Source organism: Daucus carota, chromosome 4 (assembly GCF_001625215.2).
Source record: "Daucus carota subsp. sativus chromosome 4, DH1 v3.0, whole genome shotgun sequence".
Classification (NCBI taxonomy): domain Eukaryota; kingdom Viridiplantae; phylum Streptophyta; class Magnoliopsida; order Apiales; family Apiaceae; genus Daucus; species Daucus carota.
The window spans coordinates 49,221,804-49,246,487 of record NC_030384.2 but is presented as its reverse complement, the minus strand read 5'-3'; the positions used below and the strand labels follow the sequence as shown (position 1 = coordinate 49,246,487).

The following is a 24,684-nucleotide window of genomic DNA, read 5'->3' as shown; positions in this document are numbered from 1 at the left end:
TTTAACCCCTAAAGAATACATTAAAATACATTAGATGTTCCTTTTAACTCTTAATGTTTAATGCCCCTTTTAACCCTCACGTGTGAAATGTCAACTTTGTCTACCCCGTTATATACCGGTATACGCCATAAGGGTTAAAAGGTACGATAAAAATACTTTGAGTATCGAAAGGTACGTTTTTAAATTATGAGGCCGCATCAGAACTTCCACCCAAACTTTAAGAACTAAAAGGTCATTAAGCCTATCTTTAAATAATACACCTTTCGTGCTATTCAATTATTATTAAAAGTATAGTTTCAGAACCGGTTGGATAGCTCAGAGATTTAGAACTTATCTTCTTTCATCTCAAATCCTGCTGCTCGATGAGGTGGAGGAGTATGTAATATAACCAAATGTTTTTAAATTTACAAAACAGTTAAACAGATGTTATTAATATGATCAAAATATCATGTAAAACATTTACATTCTTTATATATTGCCAAGAATTTGATAAATAAATTATAAATTTTAAATCTTTGTAGTTGATTCTCTCAAAAATGCGTAGTTGATATTAATTTTGAAACAGATTGTCACGGATTCAAAATATCATCTTGTTCACTGAATGTCATCATAGGTTATCATGACAATAATTTTTATAATTATTCAAAATTTCATAATTTTTTACTGGATTTCAAAATGTATAAAAAATAAAAGAAATATGCTAAAATTCAGTAATTAATAAAATACAGAAAATTCCAGCAAAATATCACCAAGCTTTAATAATCTATTCTATAAAAATACTAATTTAATAACACAAGATTTTAAAATATAATTTTAAATTTTAATTAAACATTTTAATATTATGTGGTTTGGTTCGAGAACCGTATATAATTGGAATGAAGAACCGGGTTAGTGTTACTTGTGATTAAGGTATCATTTCTCATATAACGCGTTTGGTTGAATTATGGAATAAATATTTTTGATTTTAAATTATTTTGAATAATTAATTTTAATTAATTTGTAATAACTTTTTATAAATCTTTTTATAAATCTTTGAGCTACGGATTTGGTCTTGTATTAATAATATACATCTAATTATATAAATATAGATGAAATGTAAAGAATTTTTTTTAATTCTTTATAGTTATATATGAAACCCACCTTATTACTTTGAATATGAGAAACTCATATCTCAGGTTTTCGAGATATGAAATTTCAAAATATCTTTTTCTCAACCAAACACATACTCCCTCCTTCCCATTTTAATTGTCCACTTAGCCAAAATCACACATATTAAGAAATCATAAATATAACTCATTTTGTCTACTATCATTGCACGGATTACACAAAAAAAGATAAAACTCATCTGCCATATTAATTACTTACTGAATACAATGTTAGACTTGTTCACATATACTCCAGCTTCACAGCCAGCTTTACGTACTGCCGTAGGAAATTTATGGGGATTGTGCATATGGGGAGTAATAGTCAATTCTTGAAACTACAATATTTGCTTTGAATGAAGAACTGGACTAATATTATGGGGATTTTTTTTTTGCTAAGTGGACAATTAAAATGGGAAGGAGGGAGTATGAATTTGGAATACAGAAAATCCATATTTTATATCGGAAGAGTTCGAACCCTGACAAAACTGTTTGATTAACCCACCACATATTTAATTGGAATTTTAAATAATAATTTATAATTTAAGAAAATTCGAACTAAAGACCTAAAAATACTTGTGAATTGTCAGACATGAGTTATTTACTTTCGTCGAGTTCAAAATCAAATTTACAAAACTCAGAAAGTGTTTTTGCAAGCATACGAAGCCCAATAACTCATCACGGATCAACCAAAAATTGCTACCGAATTGCTGATATTAAGTTATTTACTTGTAAAGAGTCCAATTTTTTTCATCCAATCCACATTGATGTGACATAACAAGCGTGAAAAAGATATCAGAGAACCAACACTAACTTGAATATATTGAATTGAGATTTTCAAACATTTTTTTGCATTTATGAAATTCGAGAGTATTTGATTGAGATAGTTTGAAATACACTAAAATCTTAAGGTATTCAATTGAGATTTTAAATTGTGCTACAAAATTTGGTGGTATTCAATTGAGATTTTAAATTATGTTTTAAAATTCAATGGTATTCAATTGAGATTGTTTAAAATTTATTAAAATCTGATGGTATTCAAATGCTGGTGGATTTTTTTGGATTTCATAAAATAATGGATTTTATGGCATTTTTCAGTGTATTTTAAGTTTTTTGAAATCTCATCAAAATCAATGGGATTTTGAAACATTGTGCTCAAATCCTATCAACTCTGCTACATTTTAACAAGAATTCGCACGAAATCAAAATCACATACAATCCATTAAAATCCATAGATTAAAAACAATTTATTAAAATCTCAATCGAATACACCCGGTAAAATCATGAAATTTAGCATAACTATTGTATTTCATATAATATTTTGTGTACAAAACTATATGTTATGCTCGTATTTGGCATAAATTTTTAGAAAAATAATATTTTATTAATAAATTCATTAAACCATTAGAGTCAAAAATACTAAATTATAATAAATCATTTGATTAAATAAATGTGAAGGACATCTATAATATGTTATTTAAATCAAAATGTTAAAAGTTTTGATCCACTAACGGACGATCACTTTCTTGGTCGATTAATGAGTCTTATACTATTTTATAGAATTAAATAATTTATTTTAGAAAAATGCATAAAAATATATTTTTTCTGAAAATAAAGAATTTATTTTTAAAAATGAACTTTTAAGAACTATTAAATATTTAATATCAAATAATATTATATCTGAAACAAATTTTTATCTCTGATATATAACAAAAAAAATACGGGCTAAACAGGCCCATAATTAGATCGAATTGTGTCCACTCCGGTACAGCTGGCAAAACATAGTAAAACAATTTTAGTATTGTTTTCGCTGGCCAAACACGTCTTAAAAACAAAACAAACATAACAACCGGTTGTGTGCTGTAATGAAGTTTCAATTACAGCTTACATAAACCCCCGTTAACATTCCTAGTACAGACATCTACTTACATTATTTTCATATATTCTCCCCCCCCCCCCCTCCCTCTCTCTCTCTCTCTCTCTCTCTCTCTCTCTCAAGATGAACGATCTTCTTACAGTAAGTTTCCGTTACAGCTACCTTAATCAGTATCTATACGTTAAATTCATGTCTTGCTTAACGAATATTTTCATGGGTTTATGTTTTTGATTTGAATTTGTTTGATAATGTGCTGATATGTGCTTGTTTAGGTAGTGATTAATATTGCGAAATTAGTTAGAATTTGATTATATCTTACGGCGAAATCAATTAGTGTTTAGAAGCGACTTTTTACGCATAATTGGTAATTTGATCCCGGAGGGATCTGAAACAAAGTAAAGTAGATTGGAGATAGAGGTTTATTGTTGCTTACACATTTTGTATCTGTACTCTAGATTTAAATTTCATGTTTTAAAGTCTCTAATACAAAATTTTAAAGTGAATTGTAGTATGTGTACCCACTACCCGCACTTTGATTGACATACCACTTGCAATACTTTTGAAAATACAATTTGCAATGTAGGAGTTGACATTTGGTTACATTGATGAATATTTGATCTGTATCAACTATGTAGCTTTTAGAGCAAGTCCAACGGTGTGTAGGAGCTTCCATATAAATTATATTAAAAAAATAGTATTATGGTGATTTAGGACGTACTTTTTGAATATCAGCTGCAACAACATTCCTTTTTGTTGTTCCTTATTATTAAAATAAAAATATATCTGAATTACAATCTGAGGGAAGGGGAATAGAGAGAGCGGAGACAAGTACAGAAAAGAAGTGAAATGAATTTGTTATTGGATAAATATGAAATAAGGAATGTGTAGTGGTTTGTTAAGAATAAGGAATGCGATGGATGTCCCGGTACTTTAAGGAACAGCCGGGACACTATTGGAGTACTAGTGCCAAGTCCCCTGAACTTTATCTCAGGCCATCATTTAGCTAAGGTGCTGGACTTGCTACCTCCTAGTGCGTTCTTTAGAATTGTAGTAGGACAAGTATTATAATGACCAATGTATGGATAGACAATGTCATTCACTTCAATTTTTAAATGAAGAATGTAAAGGGGCTTTTCTGTTTTTGTTAAGTATTGGTATTGTTTCCTCTAATGTTTGTGGTGTATAATTGTGAGTTGGTTAATTAACTTCTTGTTGAACTAGGTCGAGGTCTTTGGTGTTTAGCTTCATTGTTGTCACAAAGCTCGATTAGTCGTTTGAGAGGGTCCACTAGAGAGGTCGACTTGCGACCTGTTGATAAGTCCGTCGATGGGCGTCGATTTAGGATTAGGTATTTGCATTTAGCTTTCTTGTTGTTTGAATAGTCGGTTGACTGGTGCAGTATCCTGTTCAAATTGAAAAATATAATAAAATAAGAGTATATTCAAAAATTTATAACAGCAGCAACAACAAAGTGCAAATGCTGATTTCAATTTTCTTCTTCTCGCTTTTGCTTGTACTCTCCATTGAATAGAACGATATATGTCTGTGTGTGTGTGTTAAAGTATGTATATACAGATTAAAATTGAGATATATACATGTATGTATGTTTTTATGTATGTATAATCTGTGTACATATATGTAAAGTCAGCATATATTTATGTATATGGAACTGAAAAAAGGAAATTTACATAATTGATTATACTTTATTTAATGACTATTCAATGAGCTGGACATCCGTCGACTTACTGTTGTGACAACCATACTTAGCTTATTTGGAGTTAAGGTTTTTTGGGTTTTAGAATTTGACATACTGTTGTCCTCTTTCAGGATTCTTTTGTTAGCAATGGCAGAGATAATCCTTCCAGAGAAACCACCGATATCGAGATGGGCACTCGTCTTCCAGCGAGTAACTCTGATATGGGAATGGAAGCATTCAACACACAGGTACTTTTAGAGTTTTTTTGGGCTTATATTAAGTATTAACTGTAGATATTAGTTAAATTGCAATACAATGATAGTGTTGCACAAATGAGGGTGGGAATGATGACTTGACGAGTTGAGCTGGTGGAGTAAAAGAACCTCTAGAAACTTTAAAGTGCATTTATGACGAGGATCAAGTGGGAAAATTTTCTTGTTCCTGCAATATTAAAAGTGCGGTTTTATGCCTTATTGAGAATACTTGCTCTAATATATATAAATCTATTTTGGGCATTGTCGCAGGTACATGAAGTGGATAAGCTTGTGGATAAGGTTGCTGGTTTACTTCAGAAACTCAAGGTATCTGCATTTATTATATTGTATCCTTTTATGTTGTAGAAAAATAATAGTACAGTGATTTTGACAAGAGGCGTCACATATTAATGGTTTATTACAGTTGTAGAGAATGATTTAACACAAAAACAGTATGTCATTCTTCTTTGAGAACACTTTTATTTCTTTAGACAACAGTCCGGTTCAGCAACATTGTGAACTACAAGCAGCTAAAAAATTAAAAATATTCTAGATCTAGTCCTTTTGGGGCATGTGAGGGGATAAGCGATACTAGTAAAGACGTAGAGTATAAAAGGGAAGAAGATTTATTTTGAATAAATAAAGTTTCCACACTGTTTCAACGTGCTATCTGCATATTAGCCATGGGATCTGTTTTGAAAGAAAAAAAATTAAGAACTAGCATGGGCAAAAACAAGAAGATGAGGACATTTTACGGAAAAGATGTTAAGCAACTTTACAGACATGATACATACATCACTTTTGTAGATATCTATATATTTATCTTTTAAGTCAAGTTCTGATTGCAATATATTGGTTCCATTTGCTCCAGTGAGGCAGGTATATGTGACAGGCTGTAGTGTTAGACCTTCAGCTACCTGTTAAGATATCTTTTAGTATTGTAGTTCTTAATATTTTCCCCAACAATTGGTTAACACTTCTTACTGCTTTACTCCAAATTACAAATGTTTATCGAATCAAGTGCAAGTGATCAAGTTCTCCTTGTCCACTACACCCAGCATGCAGTCTGTGTTTTATTGTGTAATTTTATAATCACGATGGTTTAAGGTATCCTACCCCTGGTTGTGGTTATCAGAAGTCATTGTCTCATTTAGAATCTTCTTATAGAAGTTAAAAGTAGATATACTAATACTGAAATATATCTCACCTTCTAATAAACCAACGTGTACTTGTACCAGCAGACTTAAAATCTGATTGAAACCTGAAATTATCATGAGATGAAAGAAGGAATCTTATTACGGAAAGGAAGTTAGAACACACAGGCTGCAGTTCTGGTCCAAAATTACAAGGCCTGTCATCAAGAATATCATTATGCCTTTTACAAAAATTTTCAAGTTAAATTTTCATTTATAATATTAGCAGTAGAGATAGCAAGCTTTGAGGTTGATTCTTCATCTTGACCAATCACTTGGTGCCTGTTGTCCTGTCTGATGATAGAACAAATGCGAAAGAACATACTTCCAGTTTAAGAAAAAAGCGCTGGACATGAGAACTAATCGGCAAAGCTACTAATTGTCCATAAAAATGATGGATAAGGATACTTTCTGCAAGGCCACAAGATCATTATCCAATTTGATGCTCACATGAGATCAATTATTGTGGTTTTATATATCAAAGATTTACCAGTTTACTTGCACCTAGTTGTCTGTATATCTTTTGATTTTAGGGAAGTTGTATATAACTAGTTCATAAATCTCTAAAGGGAAGTTGTAAATGTTTTTGCCTGTACAACTGCTGAATAAATATAGCAGGCATATTCATTGACATACAGTAAAAGACAGTCAAATTCTGTCTTCATGATGCAATTGTCTCATATTTGCAATTTTTTTTTATGTTTTCAGGATGCAAATGAGGAGTCAAAGTCTGTCACTAAAGCATCTTCCATGAAAGGTAATATGCTCAATCTCATTTCACAAATTAGTATTATGTAAAGTCAAAACTTGCAATTTGTGAACTGGATTGTGTTTTGGATGATCTGACAAAGATTTACCTACTTATAGTCCTACCATTAAAGGAAATTTTATAGGCACGGTGTAATTTAGTTTCAGTGACTGGCATTGCAACTCCTAAGAAAACCCTTATTTCCATAAGTTGTTCATTGAGCCAAGGAGAGACAGTTATATCTAATTGGTCCACCATCCATAACCAATGTATTTGAATTCTGTACACAGCAATCAGGAAGCGAATGGAAAAAGATGTTGATGAAGTAGGAAAAATTGCAAGGAATGTAAAAGCAAAAATCGAAGCATTAAATAAAGAGGTATAGGAATACTTGACTGTTTCTTGCTCACAATTTCTTAGAACTGCAATTTCACATGTCTTTCTTTTCAGAACTTAGCCAATCGGAAAAATCCGGGTTGCGGAAAGGGTACAGGGGTTGATCGTTCAAGGACAAACATGACAAAGTATGCTACTTATTCAGTTATAAATCGCATTTAAGATTATTATGCATTAGTGTCATGGACTCACTTAAGTTATCATTCTATTTATACTTCAGTGCTTTGACGAAGAAATTTAGAGATCTAATGACAGAGTTTCAGGTATATTTCCACATGCCTAATTATATAGATAATAACTACATCCCCTTGTCAATAGTCATTGTAACATACGAATACGAATGCTTTTTGTTTCAGACTTTGAGACAAAGGATTGATGATGAATACCGCGAGGTTGTGGAGAGAAGAGTAGTAACAGGTTCTATAATTTCAGATTGCTGGCTATCAGAATATATAATTGTTTTCCGATTTACTGCTGTTATGATATTGATATGTGCTCCCAGAGTCTCAGAGTTTCAGACTGTAACTACAGTTCTTACTCATTTTCTCTTTGTTTGGTTTTCTTTATGTTGTAGTTACCGGAACCAGGCCAGATGAAGAGGTTAGCTTTACACTGAAAATAAATATTTGATTATAATGCATTTAAAAGTGTGACCTAATCTAACAGTTGTTTTTATGATTTCACAGACAATTAGTCACCTTATAGAAACTGGTAATAGTGAACAAATTTTTCAGAATGCTATGCAAGAAATGGGACGAGGACAGGTACCATCTTAAGTTTTAATTCAAATAACAGAGTTTGTGATCTTGATTGTATTTACTGCCTACATACCTATATTATCAAAGTTGTCTCATTTACACATAAAATAATGAAATTAGTAGTTGAGACAGTAAGCGGGTATCAGAACTATAGTTTATTATTTCGTTTTTTAAAGTATTTTTGATGCATATGTTCGTCAGATTTCTCAACCATGGAAATGCCAGTTATTATTGTTTATTGGTACATATAACTCGAGCACACAAGTGAAAGATATATATATCACTTTCATATATATAAGGGGGTGTGGGGTTCCTAATATTTATTCTATCCATCATTCATCATCTCTGTGGTCTGAATATAACTTATATCTTGGGGAGTGGGTCTCAGGTGCTAAATACAGTACAAGAAATCCAGGAGAGACACGACGCTGTAAGGGAAATTGAGAAAAAGCTTCTTGATCTGCATCAGGTACTTGTGCATCCAGAAATACAACATATATCCGTAAGCTATTTTTATGCATAAAGAATAAAACACCTCTTCAATTCGATATATGCCAGATTTACCTTGATATGGCGGTCTTGGTTCAGGCTCAGGGAGATCTTTTAGATAACATTGAAACCCAGGTTTGCTTCTCCCAAGTTCTTTCTTCATATAAACCTACTAATTATAGCAGGGTAACATACCTTTCTTTGGGTTCTGCGTTAATGAGAATATTGTTCAGGTCTCAAATGCCGTCGACCATGTCCAGTCAGGGACAACTGCACTTAAGAAAGCAAAGTCACTGCAGAAGAACTCTCGAAAATGGATGTGCATTGCCATTATTATTCTTTTAATAATAATCACTATTATAGTTGTTGGGGTTCTCAAACCTTGGAAGAAAAATGGTGCTTGAGTCTTCAGTCCCCCCTTAAGTCCCTGTACCCTTGTACTGTCCACATAGTGATGGAAATTTTAAAATGGTTTGATATCTGAAAGCATGGCCTTGAGTTTTCCCTTCGACTGCATATTCGACTGACCTTTTTTCAATTAACCCCCGCCCCCCCCCCCCGCGTAAATTGTGATTGCTTTGTTGGTTTTGTGACTGAATGTTTAAACAGAAAAAAAAAATGCATTATTGTTGATATAAATGAGCTTTGTAAAAAAGCATATTTTCAGCTACTGGATATTTCAGTAGTATATTGTGGTATATAGCTTTCCATTTACTTTGTTTTTTGGTTTCTAAACTAAGATACAGCTTGTCAGCTCCCCCTATGAAGAAGGCAAGGCTCAAGTTATGTAGCATGTACTGTATATCTTCATTTCTGCTTTCGCTACTTGCTAGGGAACAAATGCATTGTTGTTGATATAAATTCCTGATGTTAATCATCAAGTTCCCGGGGCTTGATTCGATTTTGCAAGTTTGATGATTATTACATTACATACCAAAAGAAAACTATTATAAAAGCTTTCATAGGTTAACTAAGAACAGAGCATGAACCAAATAACAATATTAATAAACCAAATAGCTTCTTTCTTTTACAAGGCTTCAGAGAGCTACATCAGCAACCACATGCCTGCAAAGTTTGTGTGGATCATAAAATGCGAAACTACACAATGACCATTATTTCCTAAAAAACTTATTATAATTATTATTACAAAATCAAAGGACAGTATATAAGATTCCAAGCTCCCACTGCCTTCTGCCAGCATCACTATGCTTCTTACATTCTTGATTTTGCATTCACCATAGCGCCGTCGCCCATGTTGGTAGCCCCTGGCCTAGTCCATGTCTGCCCAAACTGATCCTCAGTCACTCCTGCAATAACAATTTACATTGATGAAATGATGTGATAGAGACTCCATTCATGTAATAAATCTGTCTACTAGTTAGTTACCTTTGCCCATGGCAGCAGTTGAAGTGATGCCTCCCTGCACAGTCCTGAGAACTTTGTCGTAGTAATTAGCGCCAGACCATTTCTGATGAGCCAGAGTATCGACGCCATTGTTCCTTTCCTCCCTCTGTATCTTCTCGACATAAGCCAGCATGCCCCTTCTGGCAAAATCCTTGGCAAAGGTGTCCACAATCAGAGCGTCCGCGTGGAAACCAGCCAGGGTGATGAACTGCCAACAATAGCCCAGCTTGGCAATCCTGGGAATGAAATCCATCATTTGCTGGTCGGTCATACCAGATGCATCCCAGTTGAAAGAAGGGGACAAGTTATAGGCCAGCATGGTTTCAGGTGTCACGGATTTCACTCCTTGTGCAAACTTCGTGCACTCAACCAAGTCAGGGCTCGAGGTTTCCATCCAGATAATGTCACAGTGAGGCGCAAAAGCCCAACCGCGAACAATGGCTGCCATCACAGAACCCTGAAACCTATAAAACCCTTCTCTTGTTCTAGGTAAATCCCAGTCCCAGAAGAGATTCTCAAGTCCCAACCTCTCAGCAATCTCCCGGCCTTGATAATTCGACAAACACTTCTCATAACCAGAGCAACTCATCCATTCACTCATTCTCCTCCTCTTCTCACCCTCCCCAACATTCAAATTCTTGATCGCATCCACCACACAATCCGAAAACGTCTTCAACTGAGCCATCGACAACCACTTATCCTCAATAGCCTGAAGCTCAGGCCCCGTCTTCCCAGCAGCCATTGCCTCTGCCAACACTGTGGCCAAGCCTTTTCCCCTCAGATTCGGATTAGTCACACCCAAAATAAACTGATGATCCCTCGTGTCAATATTCGACTGGATCAAAGTTGCCGCCACAGCATCAGTCCTCGCCACCAAAACCGTCTCCGTCCCCATCACATCAAACTGCAACCGCGCTGCCACCAGCCTATTTATATGCTCACTCACCGCCACAAGAACCTTCCCAGCCATGTGCCCACATTTCTTAGTCACCGATGACTGATCTTCAATATGAACCCCAGCCGCACCACGCTCAACAAACAGCTTGCACAGCTTGACAGTAGCCGTGGCCCCACCAAACCCCGTATCACCATCCGCAATAATCGGCTTCAAATAATCAACAAAAGGAGTCCTCGCACGCTCCTCGCGGCTCATACTCATCCGAGCCTCTCTCTGCTTCCTATCATGATACTGCTGCGCAAAGAAAAGATGCTCCACCTTGTTAGGCACCGTGTCATAAGGATAATCCGCGAGGTCAGGCCCGGGCTCGTTCGTCGACGTGTGAGTCGACGAGCACTGCCAGCCCGAGACGTAAATCGTGTCGAGGTGCTTAGCCATCATGGTCACTTGGACAGGGTCAAGCGCGCCGAAGGTCCTCGAGGACGTGCCATTGGCTTGGTGAGTCTTCAGAGTCCTCCAGAGCTTCTTGGCGAGCTCATCGGAGGCGTAGCTTTGCTTGAGGTGGCCGCGGAGCGAAACGACGTCGCGGGCCGAGTAGGGGCGGTGCGTGAGCTTGAATCTCTCGGAGTTCCACCATGCTTGCACATCAGCTACTTCTGCTTCGAACCTCCCTTCTTCCTCCACAATCTGTAATAAAAAAAACATTAATTGCATTTTTGCATGTAACAAAATATAATAAAACCAGAATAATACATAAACTATGAGTAGCTCAATTGGTAAAGCTATATATCGGTTGTCCCAAAGGTCTTGGGTTCGAAACTACAGAAACTATAAAGAAATATGTTTACCATCGAAGGGCTAGAGAAAGATGCAGCCATGGCTAAAACTCCGTTCTTTTCTATATACTGTATAAGAATTGAAATGAACTGTGAATGTAGAATGGAAAAGTTTGTGAGGAGAAGCCTCAATATATAAGGCCATGGGATGAGATCATGAGAGTGGCAGGATAAGAAAGATAATGCATAAATACGAAAGATCCAAATCCCAAGAAATTTCTGCTGAATTTCCTGATGATCACTTGGATAACAAGTTGATGTCAAAAATAAAATTTCTTTAATATACAATATAGATTATTCCGAACTTAAAATTTTGGGTCGAACACGATTTCTTATAGTCTTATCGGTATGCAGAGAGTCCCCATAATATTTTTTAAGCTGGTGGGAGTTCAAAAGAATACCCTCGCCATACTGTGATGCAAGAATAACCGGTGAGCTATAGGATGGCGGCCGGCGGGGCAGTTACAACTTACAAGTCCGTTTATTTATATTAGTTTTTAAGTTTAAAAAATATAAATATGAAAATATATAGTAATTTTTTCTGCAAAATTGAAATTTATTTCTCTCTAATTTAAAAAATATTACTCATTCTGTTCTCCTAGATTGTCTAGGGTCTTCACACACGTTTTAACCTCCCGTAATTTCATAAATTATTTTGTATTTTTATTTTGAATAAAATTAATATTTAAATACAAATATTATATTGTAAATTTGTGAAAAAATGAGAAGGACGGAGGGATAACGTCATTTAAATACTCAAATTACAAAAATAATATTAGAACATACTCCCTCCGTCTCTAAATACTTTTCCTGTTTGTACTTTTCACATTTGCCAATACACACTTTTGATCGTTAATATCTTTCATTTTGTAATAGCATTAAATATAAAAACTTCACTGTATTAAATTACTTGTGAACACGAATCTAACAAGATCACTCATGACTATATTTAGTTTTATAGATTAGATGTAAATTAGTAATTTGTCTCATGTTATGAACAGTACCGACATCAGAAACAAGAAAAGAAAAAAAGAAACGGAGGGAGTACATTTTAACTGAAAATGAGTTCTAATTTTAATAAATAATTTTACTAACAGGCCCATACTATGCAAACAAGTGGCTTATCTATACACCAACACCTGTAAACGGTGAGGGCCTGATTTGGAGTCACCGGCTCCAGAATTTCGCCGGCGGCCTTTCCTTCTCATCCATATAATTTCTATAAACAGCCTTAGTCAAATTAATCGGAGTAACATATGTCTTGTTTCTCTGTCTATGAGTGACTGTGTAAATGAAATTTCATTGATTCATATATCGGGAATCTGTAATATTCCAGTTATGCTGAGTATATATAGAAAAATTTAGTACATATTTTCTAATATATATTTAGAATTTAATTTGTATTACATATTGACAGCGTTTTATTTCTGCATGTACTTACGTGCCTTTGAAGAATTCTGTAGACAAAATTGCGTCTTTCTGGTTTGTTGCACAAAACGCCAATTTGCAATCCCGAGAAACTGCAGAGTGATAATCTTATCCCTGTAGCTTAAATTTGATTACCCCATCATATCCTTTTCGAAGTTTTGAAATATCAGTGTAAACTTTGGTTACAACTTTGAGGTTTACTCTGATTTCTAATATGATTAAATTAATGAAAATTTTATAAGCATATGAAATTTAATCTCATAAAAAAATTTGGGTAATTAAGAAAACAAATTCAAAAAAATTGTGATATATAAAGATCCTTTGACTTAACTTAAAAGAATTGTTTATAATTTATAAATGACAAGTTAATTATAGGTGAAATTTTATGGATTTGGATAACTTTCTTGGTATTATTGAGTATAATAAATATTAATATCACTTTCAAAATTATTATAGACCATCTTTCAAAATTGTCTTCTATATTTTATAAAATCAAATTTCAAAAATAAAAATAAGTTATTAAGTAAAGATAATATTTTAAATTTCTCAGTTTATACATCGAAAATTGATTTATAATTTATTTTATACAAACTATATGAATAAGCTGATCGTAACTTGGACAAGAAGCTGGGCTTAAAAATCGATCCAAACAAACCCATAAAAATCAACTTCATATAATCCATCTATCTCATCGATCCGAGAATGCACATTGTACAAATTTTGTCCGGATGAGCATTAATCCCGACCCCTGATCCGACCCGCCTGATATAATTTACTCAAACACTTTTGATAATTTTAAGTTAAATTCACTTATCATTTATAATCTTTTATTTATTTATAGTAATAAATTAATTTTTTTTGAACTAAACCAAAGTGGCCAGTATCTATTTATAGCCTAATTAACCTCCTATCCCATATTAAATTAGTTAATTTTGAATAAATAATTTAAGATTCACTTAATTCTGTTAATTGTTCTTTAAAATTTTCTTCTACTTTTTAAAATATAATATTAATTTCTATTTAGAGAAAAATTAAAAAAATGAATGATGAAACTATCGGGTCAAATGAATCTTAGCATATGTATCTAATTAAAATCAATTGACTCAACCAATTTGCCTAAAAAGTACATGATCATTTTTGGAAAAGATATATAAATATTAATGTATTAGGATTGAAAATAAATTAAAGCGATATGTCTTTCTTGTCCATTGGCGATGAGAGTAAGCCAGCAATATTTTTTGTAGTAGTTGAATACATAAATTAATTGTCAAGCAAAGTATACTAAACAATAAGCATTCGTGAGGTTTAAACAATTACATGTGATATGAAATAAACATGAAACAGATATACAGTATAACCTTCAATCATCAACAGTTTTATTAATTAACAAAAGCACAGCTTTTCCTGATTTCACCAGCCGCCCCAGTGAGAACTCCAATGTTACCCATCTTCACCATAGAAACACCAAAATCTTTAAAGAAAGTGTATCCTTGTGTTGTGGCCTGGAGTTTCACATAATCTCGGGTTTCTTTGTCATCCAGAAGTGCAGCATCAGAGTTAAATAGTCCTCTCCTCTTAGCTACAAGGGTGTAGTATTCTTCATCAAATGTTTTAAAGCTTCCTGGATCCATCTCCACCAGTGTATTGACATCCGACGGCTTGCATTTCTTCTTTAGATTAACTGCGTATTCTGAATCTAGTGACGGGTCCATGTCACCTTTGCCAGTGAAATTATATAGCCGGCCGGTAAAGCTGGAACAGTGAGAAGTTCCGATGGTGTGCCCTCCTGGCAACAATTTTATCAAATATATATATCAGTGTTCTAAAAATCGCCGAGTCGGCCGAGTACTCATTCCGAGTACTCGTTTTTAACCCCTCGCCCGATCCGAGTTCCGAGTAATCGGGTTCAAAACCGATTTATTAAAAAATCGGTCAGAACTCGGTTTGACTCCGAGTACTCGAGGTCAAATCCGAGTTTGACTTATCAATTTTTTATTATTTTATTTGAAAATTATTTCAAAAGAGACTAAACGTAAATTTATATATGTTTTGGTCTTTTTTTGCAAAGTATTGACATTAATTAGAAAGTATATGTGTTTTATCATTAAAACTTGTGAATGATTATTATGTCAAAAACAATCGAACAAGTAACTTTTATTTGAACTTCATTATTTCAAGTGTGTTATTAAAATATTAATAATATCAGACAGTTTTATTATTAATCAGTATATAACTATATATATGAGAGAAAAAATTAATTAAAAAAATACCCGATTAGTTATCCGATAACTCATTCCGAGTACTCTTCCGAGTTCCGAGTACTCATTTTTCCGGAACCAAACCGAGTTGGACCGATTTCCGATTTTTACAACCTTGATATATATATATATATATATATATATATATATATATATATATATATATATATATATATATATATATATATATATTAGTAGTGGTTTAGAGAGAATTGATAATTAACTGTTTTAAAGCAAAAATATGGATTGTTCAAGTACCTGACAAAACAACCAAGTCTTTTACATTCAAACCCTTGGAGGCAAATGATGATTTGAGCTGAGAGATGTCGAAAAAGGGAGGTGGTAAATTAGTCAGTGTGTCTAGCATGATCGATACTCTTCCATCTCTTCTTCCTAACGGGACCTTCCAGTATGGTACTGGTCCCTTGAGCTGCATTCAAAATAAACATATGTAAATATATGCTTATAATAAATTATAACATGTGTAAAATACGTGTTCTTCATATACTATACCATTGATACTGCATCTCGAGCAACTAAAGCTAGTATATCAGCACAAGAAACCACACCGGGACATTTAGATTCCACTGCAGTTTTGACTCCATCAATAACCTGATATCCTCGGAGGCTGAGGTTAGGAGGTGCATCTTTCTCCGCCAAGTTGTCTTTTGTAGAGTTTAGTAGGATTGAACCATCACAACCCTGCATCACAAAAAAGTCTCGTTAGCAGATTAATTATAATTAATAGAGTATATGTATTTGAGGATGCATGTACTCTCTCTGTCCCATTTTAACTGATGTTTGACTTTTTAACACGTATATTGAGGTGTAAAAAACTAATATCTACACTTGATGAAAAATTTCAATTCTTACATCAAATAAAAGTTTAGATTCTAAACTTTTATTTGATATAAATTTTATAAAAAATAATTATGTTTAGATGTGATTTTCTTAACACTTTAAAATACGTGTAAAAAAGTCAAAAGCAGTTAAAATGGGACGGAGGAAGTATATAATTATAAGAACGCCGAACATACCCTAACAAAACAATCGTGGAAATGCATTCTGAGTAAAGGAGCTGCAAGAGTTGGCGCTCGAGAAATGAACTTAGCCGTGGCTTGCTTCACGATTTTTTCAACTGACGGGCATGTCTTCTCGTAGTAACCAACTTTCAGGCCTTGCGCATCAGCAAGGTTGAGAACAGCACAAACAAATAATATCGTAAGTTGCATCAAAACCAGAACGCTCTTTCTAAGCTGAGCCATTAAGCTTACAAGAGAAGTCAGAATGATTGTTGGTTCTGTTATATGGAAAGTTGACAACAGGTTTCAGGTATTTATATCAGCTCAAGTCCTTGACTTCTTCAAGGAATACCCGTCACCTAGTTGGTGGTTAGTTATTTTAGTCATCAAGACACTAACTAATTACAATCATCTACTATTAATTTAATCAAATAGTTTTATTTTAGGGTTGACATTCAAACAGAGGTTATCCAGATTTATATCTCTAGAGATATCAAAATGCTAGTTGCTTTTGATATATCTATATGGTAGATGATTAAATTCGTTCCGGCTATTATAATGGCCCCTACGCTCTCATGACCACGCACAAAACAGTTAAAAAGGGTAAAAATATATAACTCATTCCGGTTTTCAATTTATTGGTTGTTTCGGCAAAAAAAAAAGTGCCCTCTCTCTTGCTGAATATAAAGGATACACGAGGCTTAATTATTTAGAATAGTTTATTCATTTATAAATTAAAACATATTGAATTTGGAAATATTATATATTTTTTAAATTAAGTATTTACTGTAATTTTTAAAAGGAAGTCGATAAGTGTGATAAAATTGAGTTGAAGAGCGTTATATATAATGCCTATATGGCCAACTCAACTACTGTACTCAATCTTATTAGCCGTCAACGATTTTGGGCAGGAGAAAATAATTAAACAACACAGATTCCAAATTCCCTTAAAAATGTTATATTACATATAGGAACTTGTTGAACTCAGTTATATATTCACTTGAAATGGCAGGTAATGTAGATAATTCTATGTATATATAATAACATAAGTGATACAGGATGCAACATGCCACACGTAATGACGCAGTACTACCTGGAAAGCACGAAGAGACATATATACATGCACAGAAGTTAAGTTAAATATAATGGTGGTTTTTGTTTGCAAGAAGCAAAAAACTGCTTCTGCCTTCTACTTTTTTTCACCCGTTTGTGTAAAAAAATAAAAAGCACTATTTCACATTTTTACTCCATTTTTTTACTATAAGCAAAAAGTCATTTTTTTAAAGTTAATACTCCATCTATTATATGACATAACTGATTTAATACACTTTATATTTATGAAATGGAAAAATATATTAAATACGCAAAGGTTTAATAAAATTTCAAGTTAACTGTCACTTCAAGAAAAATGATTATTTTCTACCGTAAAAAACTCATAAAAATATCTGTATTCAATCGTTTAGAGTCGAACAAAGGTAGTAATTTCGATAGGTTACGAGGCAGTCATCTGCGTTACGTATCTTAGATTAGTTATGTTCTCCGGCTCGTTGACGGCTAATAAAATTGAGTACAGCAATTGAGTTGGCTAATTATATACAAGAGGTTATATAGCACTCTTCGAATCTATCCTACAAAACTAATTGACTTCCTTTTAAAAATAAGTGTAAATCCTTAATTTATTTTATAAATATTTGTACGATACAATACGGTTCAACTTATAAATAATTATTAAGCCCATAAGCTGGAGAGAGAATATATATTTGTTGCTGTAACAACACAGAAATGTAAAATCGGAATGAGTTATATTCTTTTTTCCCATTTTCAACTATTTTATGCGTGGTCATGAGGAGAGCGCAGGAACCATTAAAATAGCCGGAATGAATTTCAATCATATACCAGACAGATATATTTAAAGCAACTAGCATGCATTTTGATATTTCCAGAGATATAAGTTTGGATAACCCTCTGTTTGAATGTCAACCCTAGAATAAAATTATTTGATCAGATAGCAGATGATTGTAATTAGTTAGTGTATTCATGGCTTAAATAACTAACCACCAACTAGGATGACGAGTATTCCTTGAAGAAGTCAAGAACTTGAGCTGATATAAATACCTGAAATGTGTTGTCAACTTTCCATAACAGAACTTACAATCATTCTGAGTTGTCTTGTAAGCTTAATGGCTCAGCTTAGAAAGAGGGTTCTGGTTTTCATGCAACTTACGATATTGTTTGTTTGTGCCGTTCTCAACCTTGCTGATGCGCAAGGCCTGAAAGTTGGTTACTACGAAAAGACATGCCCGTCGGTTGAAAAAATCGTGAAGCAAGCCACGGCTAAGTTCATGTCTCGAGCGCCAACTCTCGCAGCTCCTTTACTCAGAATGCATTTCCACGATTGTTTTGTTAGGGTATGTTTGGCGTTCTTATAATTATATACATGCATTCTAAAATACATGTTAATAATCTGCTAATGAGACTTTTTTGTGATGCAGGGCTGTGATGGTTCAATCCTACTAAACTCGACAAAAGACAACTTGTCAGAGAAAGATGCACCTCCTAACCTCAGCCTTCGAGGATATCAGGTTATTGATGGAGTCAAAACTGCAGTGGAATCAAAATGCCCCGGTGTGGTTTCTTGTGCTGATATACTAGCTTTAGTTGCTCGAGATGCAGTGTCAATGGTAGTATATGAAGAAGAACACATATTTATACATGTGCTATATATTATAAGCATATATTTACATATGTTTATTTTGAATGCAGCTCAAAGGACCAGTACCATACTGGAAGGTCCCCCTGGGAAGAAGAGATGGAAGAGTATCGATCATGCAAGATACATTTACTAATTTACCACCTCCCTTTTTTAACATCTCTCAACTCAAATCATCATTTGCCTCCAAGGGCTTGAATGTAAAAGACTTGGTTGTTTTGTCAGGTACTTGACAATCCATATTTTTGCTTGAAAACAGTTATTAAATACTTCTCTCTAAAACACTAATAAATATTTATCTGATAATATTGTTGCCAGGAGGGCACACCATCGGAACCTCTCACTGTTCCAGCTTTACCGGCCGGCTATATAATTTCACCGGCAAAGGTGACATGGACCCCTCACTAGATTCAGAATATGCAGTTAATTTAAAGAAGAAATGTAAGCCGTCGGATGTCAATACACTGGTGGAGATGGATCCAGGAAGCTTTAAAACATTTGATGAAGAATACTACACACTTGTAGCTAAGAGGAGAGGACTGTTTAATTCTGATGCTGCACTTCTGGACGACAAAGAAACCGGAGATTATGTTAAACTCCAGGCCACAACACAAGGATACACTTTCTTTAAAGATTTTGGTGTTTCTATGGTGAAGATGGGTAACATTGGAGTTCTTACTGGGGAGGCTGGTGAAATCAGGAAAAGCTGTGCTTTTGTTAATTATTATTAACTGATAAAGGGACACTAAGTCTCCAGTTAAATGTAATTGTTGATGACCCAAGGTTATATCTATTTTCACTTTTATTTGCATCATGTAATTGTTGATAACCGAAGGTTATATCATGTAATACTATCTTTATGTTTTCGAATTGAACACTGAATAATGAAAGTTGGATGAATGCTTAATTGGAAATCAATTTAATTTGCAGCACTGATGTTTCACTCATTCTGAGTCTGCCATATGTCAACAATGAGATGCGACATATATATGATTGTGGCATTATTCTGGCAATGTGAAATATAGTGGTAAAAGAGGCAACAAATTTGTTATAGATACGAGAATTAATGGGAAAGCTTCAAGTAAATGCAAAATTGATATTGGTGGAAATTTTTGTGGAAGAGCTAAAATTTCACAAAAACTAAACAGTTTTTTGAGTGATTATTCACTCATGACTACTGACAAAATATGTTCTTTCCACCTAATTGAGTAGTGAGTAGTATCCTCCATGTATTGCAGTATATTTGGATGATTAGTCATGAAAAAATATGTTCTTTCTGACAAACTAAGTAGTGAGTAGTATGAGCCATATATTGACAATGTATTTTTAAACAGCGATCATGTAGTTTTTAATTTATTTGTCAATACTTTTACCAATATTCATAATTCAAATGATCTGTTTACTTCGTTATATCTTACATAAACCTCTATCTTTCATCAATGTGAAAATAAAGTCAACATTTGAAACAATATAATAATATTAAACATGCATGTTACATAATATTATTAATCATATATGAAACTTATATAAGAATTTGAACCTGAATTCATACAAATAATAAGAGACACTTATATACTATCATAATTTTGATTAAAAATCGACCTTATATTTGGAAGAGATTCATTTTGATTGAAGTGTTGAAAATCAAACTGCTCAAAATGACTGAAACCACCACTTTAGACCATAATCGCCCGGTAAAAACTGATCTTGTCTAGAAAAGTGTTAAAATTGACATTTTTTGATTATATATATACGTATACGACAAAACACACACATATATATACAAACATGTATATATTCAACATTTTTGGCGAAACCTCCTAAATGACTGGTTTTGTTTGTTTGAATAAATATGACTATTAATTTTTGTTCCTTTAATTTCGACAACAGTTAACTTATAAGAAAATAAAATTTGAATATTTTAAAATGCATAGTCGTAATTAGATATTTAATTGAATAAATTCGATCAAGAAATTAAGAGAAATATTCAATTTTTGTGAAATTCTGATCACAAATTTAGTTTTTTGTAAAAATTTGAATTTTGAACTAAAAAAAATAGTCAAAAAAGGATAAAGTCAAAAAATTTCTATTGAAATTAGATGGTAAAACATATTTATCGGTTGAATTTAAATAAATTCTATAAATTTTATAATTTTGACGAGACTATTTTTGACCATAATCAAATTTATCAAAAAACATCTATGTTTGACGTGTTGTTTTGAAAATAATTAATTTCAACTAATATTTATCCGTCAAATAACACAACTTGACAAAAAAACATCAAAAAAGAGAGTTTATGTGTTCTTTCTCTAATTATCTTATACTTTTTTTTAGCACCAAAGTTTATTTATATACTCACCTGCCTACTTCCTTCACCATTTGAGATCATCTGTACGTGCAAGCTGATCAAGTTTCAAAATGCCACCGTCTTCTTGGTGGGGTGGTGGATGATTTCAAACACATTTTTAATTTTAAGATCAATATTTTTTTTGAGATAACAATTCAATTTTTTTCTTTTCATATTTTTTCAAGTTAACTGCGTGAAAAAATTTGATAACATAATTTTGTCACATATGATAATGAAAGGATAATATATCTGTTTAATTTATATAATATTAGAGATTTATATGTATGACCACGACATCTTAGTTAGTTGAACAAAATTTATATTGTAAAAACTCAATATTTAGAAACTTCTCAGATTTTCTTTTTATTTTTGTAACTATTTAAATTTTTATAGGCCCTCCTTATATCTGTTAATTCACGAGGAACCGGAACAAGATCCACTAATTCCTCGTTTTTGTGATATTTGTCAAAATTTTTTTATCCTCTTTGGTCACAAATATATATACATATATATATTTAATATTATAATGAAAAATTTTAATAGACACACATATATATTGTTAGGTATATACTATATAAAAATTATATAAAATTTAAACTTTTTTATGGAGGACTTATGATTTAAATTTAAAATTTTTCTAAAAAAACAAATTAATCGATGAAATGTTTGACTTAATCAAATATACTCGATCTAATTAATCAATTGTATGTACAAAATTAAATATATTACGTCGTAGTGTATAATTTTATTTTTCTTAAAAAGTACTCCCTCCGTCCCATTTTAACTGCTTTTGACTTTTTTACACGTATTTTAAGATGTTAAAAAAATTACATCTAAACATGATTATTTTTTTTCTAAAATTTATATCAAATAAAAATTTAGAATCTAAACTTTTATTTGATATAAGAATTGAAATTTTTTATTGAGTGTAGATATTGTTTTTTTACACCTCAATATACGTGTTAAAAAGTCAAACATCGGTTAAATGGGACAGAGGGAGTATGATTTTGTTTTTTTTAAAAGTTGTATATACATTAATCGATTCAACCAAATATATTCAATCAAATTAATCATATTTTCTCAGGTGAATATACAATCAGATATATAATATAAAAAAATCTATATAGGTAACATAAGTAAATTGGTGATTATTAAATAATATATATAATTTAGGATTATATATTAGTATTGTTTTATATTAGATTCATCTCAATTTAAATCAAAATAATCTCTTGCAGGCTTATACTTCTATTCAATAAAATAAAATATATATTATTATTAGTGAGATCTATATTATATATGTGTGCGGGTGCTTTGCAGAAATAATAAACTATACTATATCAATTTTGTTCACTAATATTAATCGGGGACGGGGGACGGGGAAACGGGGAAGGGGGAGGGGGATTTAACAAACATGATAGAGACATAAAATAATTACAAGCTGGAGTACTAATCCTAGAGCTTAAGATCTAGGTCCAATGCATTCTCTTCTTGGTCCTCGCTGTCAAGCACTATAGGATGAGTGCTGCTTGATCCAACAGGAGGAGCAGTAGGAGCAACAGAAGGTCCTAATAAATTGGGAACTTCGAAGAGCCTGGGAGTTCCTATGGCAGGAGTCTGGAGAGGGGCTGGTGGAGGAGCCAGAGAGGCAGTTACAAGATTATTGCCAGGGACCCGTCCAAAAGAAATGAGAAAAGCTGATGCAGGTGGAGCGGGAGTGCCGGATGGAAGAGGAGATACGGAAGAGTAGGATGATCCCATCATTGTCCCAGGTGGATTTTGACGGTGGGTTTGAGCCCTCCTCCTCCTTTTTGCCGGCCGCCCCTCCCTGTGGGCATTTTGGTGTCCCAACACCGCCATGAGGGAGGGGAAGACTTGGCTGCAACGTTGACAAGCATAGGTTCCATCCCTTCGTGGAGTGCAAATAGAGGAAGTCGACATTGTTTGGCAAATGAGAAGAGTTGGCTAAAATATATGAATTTTGCTAAGATCTATTAGTTTGATGGCAGATAATAGACCTTAGTTATCTTTAAATAGACGGTATATGTGATATCTGTTTTGAAACGTCTTTCTTAACAAAATCCCAGAGATATGAGTTTGGACATATTCATTTATTAATTCGTACTTATTGTTCAACTATCAACTAATTGTGAATTCATTTATAATTTCAAATGAATGGGTATATCATCATATTTATTTGATAATGACAAAAATGAAGCCTCATCGTAGGAAAATTACATAACTGACAAAAGTAACGCTCATGTAAACTTATCACAAGGGCTACCACCTTCAAAATAATAATTTCAGAACACGTTTTATATTGGGTATTCCTTATATTTAAGTAGGCCTCATTTATTTGATAGCGCTCTAGCCACAATCAACAATTAACCACCATATTAAATTAAACTTTTGACCACCATCTTCAAAATCAATCTCATACTTTTTAGTTTGGGTTGGCCCCGTATTATTTGATACAACTCTTTACCATAGTTAACAATCAACCACAGTTAACAATCAACCTTAATTATGTCATCCTCCCGGTGAAAGTAAAAAATTGTATCTTGCATGATTTGGCTATAAATATGGATTAAAAATAACATGATTCTATTATAATATATATAATTATATGATATTTAATATTAATAATTTGGATGAGTATGCATGTGATATTTCATATATTTAGTGTTTAACTATGTAATTACAATCTTAACAAATCATTTTTTATAAAAAATTGATTAGTAATGATAGTGTTCTATGTTATTCGTTTTCTGTGGAGTGCAACCTTAAGTAATACTATGGGATTTGGGCCTCTATATATTTATTATCACAAAATCGCTGTGTTAATTATTCAAAATTTATTTTAACTAAAAGACGTATAATATTTGAATATAAATATGTATATTTGAAATGAAATTAGTTATCTAAATATGTTAAACAAATAGTATAAATTATCTTGGTATGATAATTTTTTTTTAATACTTATTAAACTCCATGGATATTAATATAAAATCAAATCAACATACTATATTTTATACTTTTTATACAATAATATACTATTAAAGTCAAATTATAAAAATTTTGGTGTCTTATTTGCCCAATATATGTGTTTTTTTTACTGATTTATGTTATTTATCTAATTCGTTTATAACACATTCAAATACTTTAAATTAAAAATATTTGCTGGTATAGTTACTTTATATATGTGATAATCACGAATTTAGTAATGGGT

At 32.7% G+C, this 24,684-nt stretch overlaps 4 protein-coding genes across 5 annotated transcripts; 2 read left to right on the top strand and 2 right to left on the bottom strand.

Annotated features, from left to right (window-relative positions):
* The first annotated feature begins 2,980 nt into the window (after window positions 1-2,980).
* Window positions 2,981-9,273, top strand: LOC108216176 (syntaxin-132). 2 transcript variants are annotated; one of them, XM_017388866.2, is made up of 13 exons: window positions 2,981-3,159; window positions 4,846-4,962; window positions 5,239-5,295; window positions 6,870-6,918; window positions 7,200-7,288; window positions 7,360-7,433; window positions 7,526-7,568; window positions 7,662-7,722; window positions 7,880-7,905; window positions 7,992-8,069; window positions 8,452-8,532; window positions 8,622-8,687; window positions 8,786-9,273. In XM_017388866.2, the coding sequence occupies exons 1-13, from the start codon at window positions 3,142-3,144 to the stop codon at window positions 8,954-8,956; spliced, it is 930 nt and encodes a 309-aa protein (XP_017244355.1). In that variant the 5' UTR covers window positions 2,981-3,141; the 3' UTR covers window positions 8,957-9,273. The 2 variants fall into 2 exon arrangements, with proteins under 2 accessions (XP_017244355.1, XP_017244356.1); XM_017388867.2 differs by lacking the exon at window positions 2,981-3,159 and adding an exon at window positions 4,240-4,366.
* Window positions 9,274-9,536: 263 nt separating this feature from the next.
* LOC108215541 (isocitrate lyase) lies at window positions 9,537-11,851 on the bottom strand. Its single transcript, XM_017388022.2, has 3 exons — window positions 11,703-11,851; window positions 9,939-11,541; window positions 9,537-9,859 (listed from the first exon to the last, which is right to left on the bottom strand). The coding sequence occupies exons 1-3, from the start codon at window positions 11,730-11,732 to the stop codon at window positions 9,765-9,767; spliced, it is 1,728 nt and encodes a 575-aa protein (XP_017243511.1). The 5' UTR covers window positions 11,733-11,851; the 3' UTR covers window positions 9,537-9,764.
* A 2,527-nt stretch (window positions 11,852-14,378) lies between these two features.
* LOC108215543 (peroxidase 27) lies at window positions 14,379-16,679 on the bottom strand. The gene is made up of 4 exons (XM_017388024.2): window positions 16,414-16,679; window positions 15,890-16,078; window positions 15,635-15,806; window positions 14,379-14,904 (listed from the first exon to the last, which is right to left on the bottom strand). Exons 1-4 carry the CDS (start codon window positions 16,639-16,641, stop codon window positions 14,498-14,500), a joined length of 996 nt encoding a protein of 331 aa, XP_017243513.1. The 5' UTR covers window positions 16,642-16,679; the 3' UTR covers window positions 14,379-14,497.
* Window positions 16,680-18,551: 1,872 nt separating this feature from the next.
* LOC108215542 (peroxidase 27) lies at window positions 18,552-19,922 on the top strand. The gene is made up of 4 exons (XM_017388023.2): window positions 18,552-18,806; window positions 18,891-19,079; window positions 19,162-19,333; window positions 19,427-19,922. The coding sequence occupies exons 1-4, from the start codon at window positions 18,579-18,581 to the stop codon at window positions 19,837-19,839; spliced, it is 1,002 nt and encodes a 333-aa protein (XP_017243512.1). The 5' UTR covers window positions 18,552-18,578; the 3' UTR covers window positions 19,840-19,922.
* The last annotated feature ends 4,762 nt before the right edge of the window (window positions 19,923-24,684 follow it).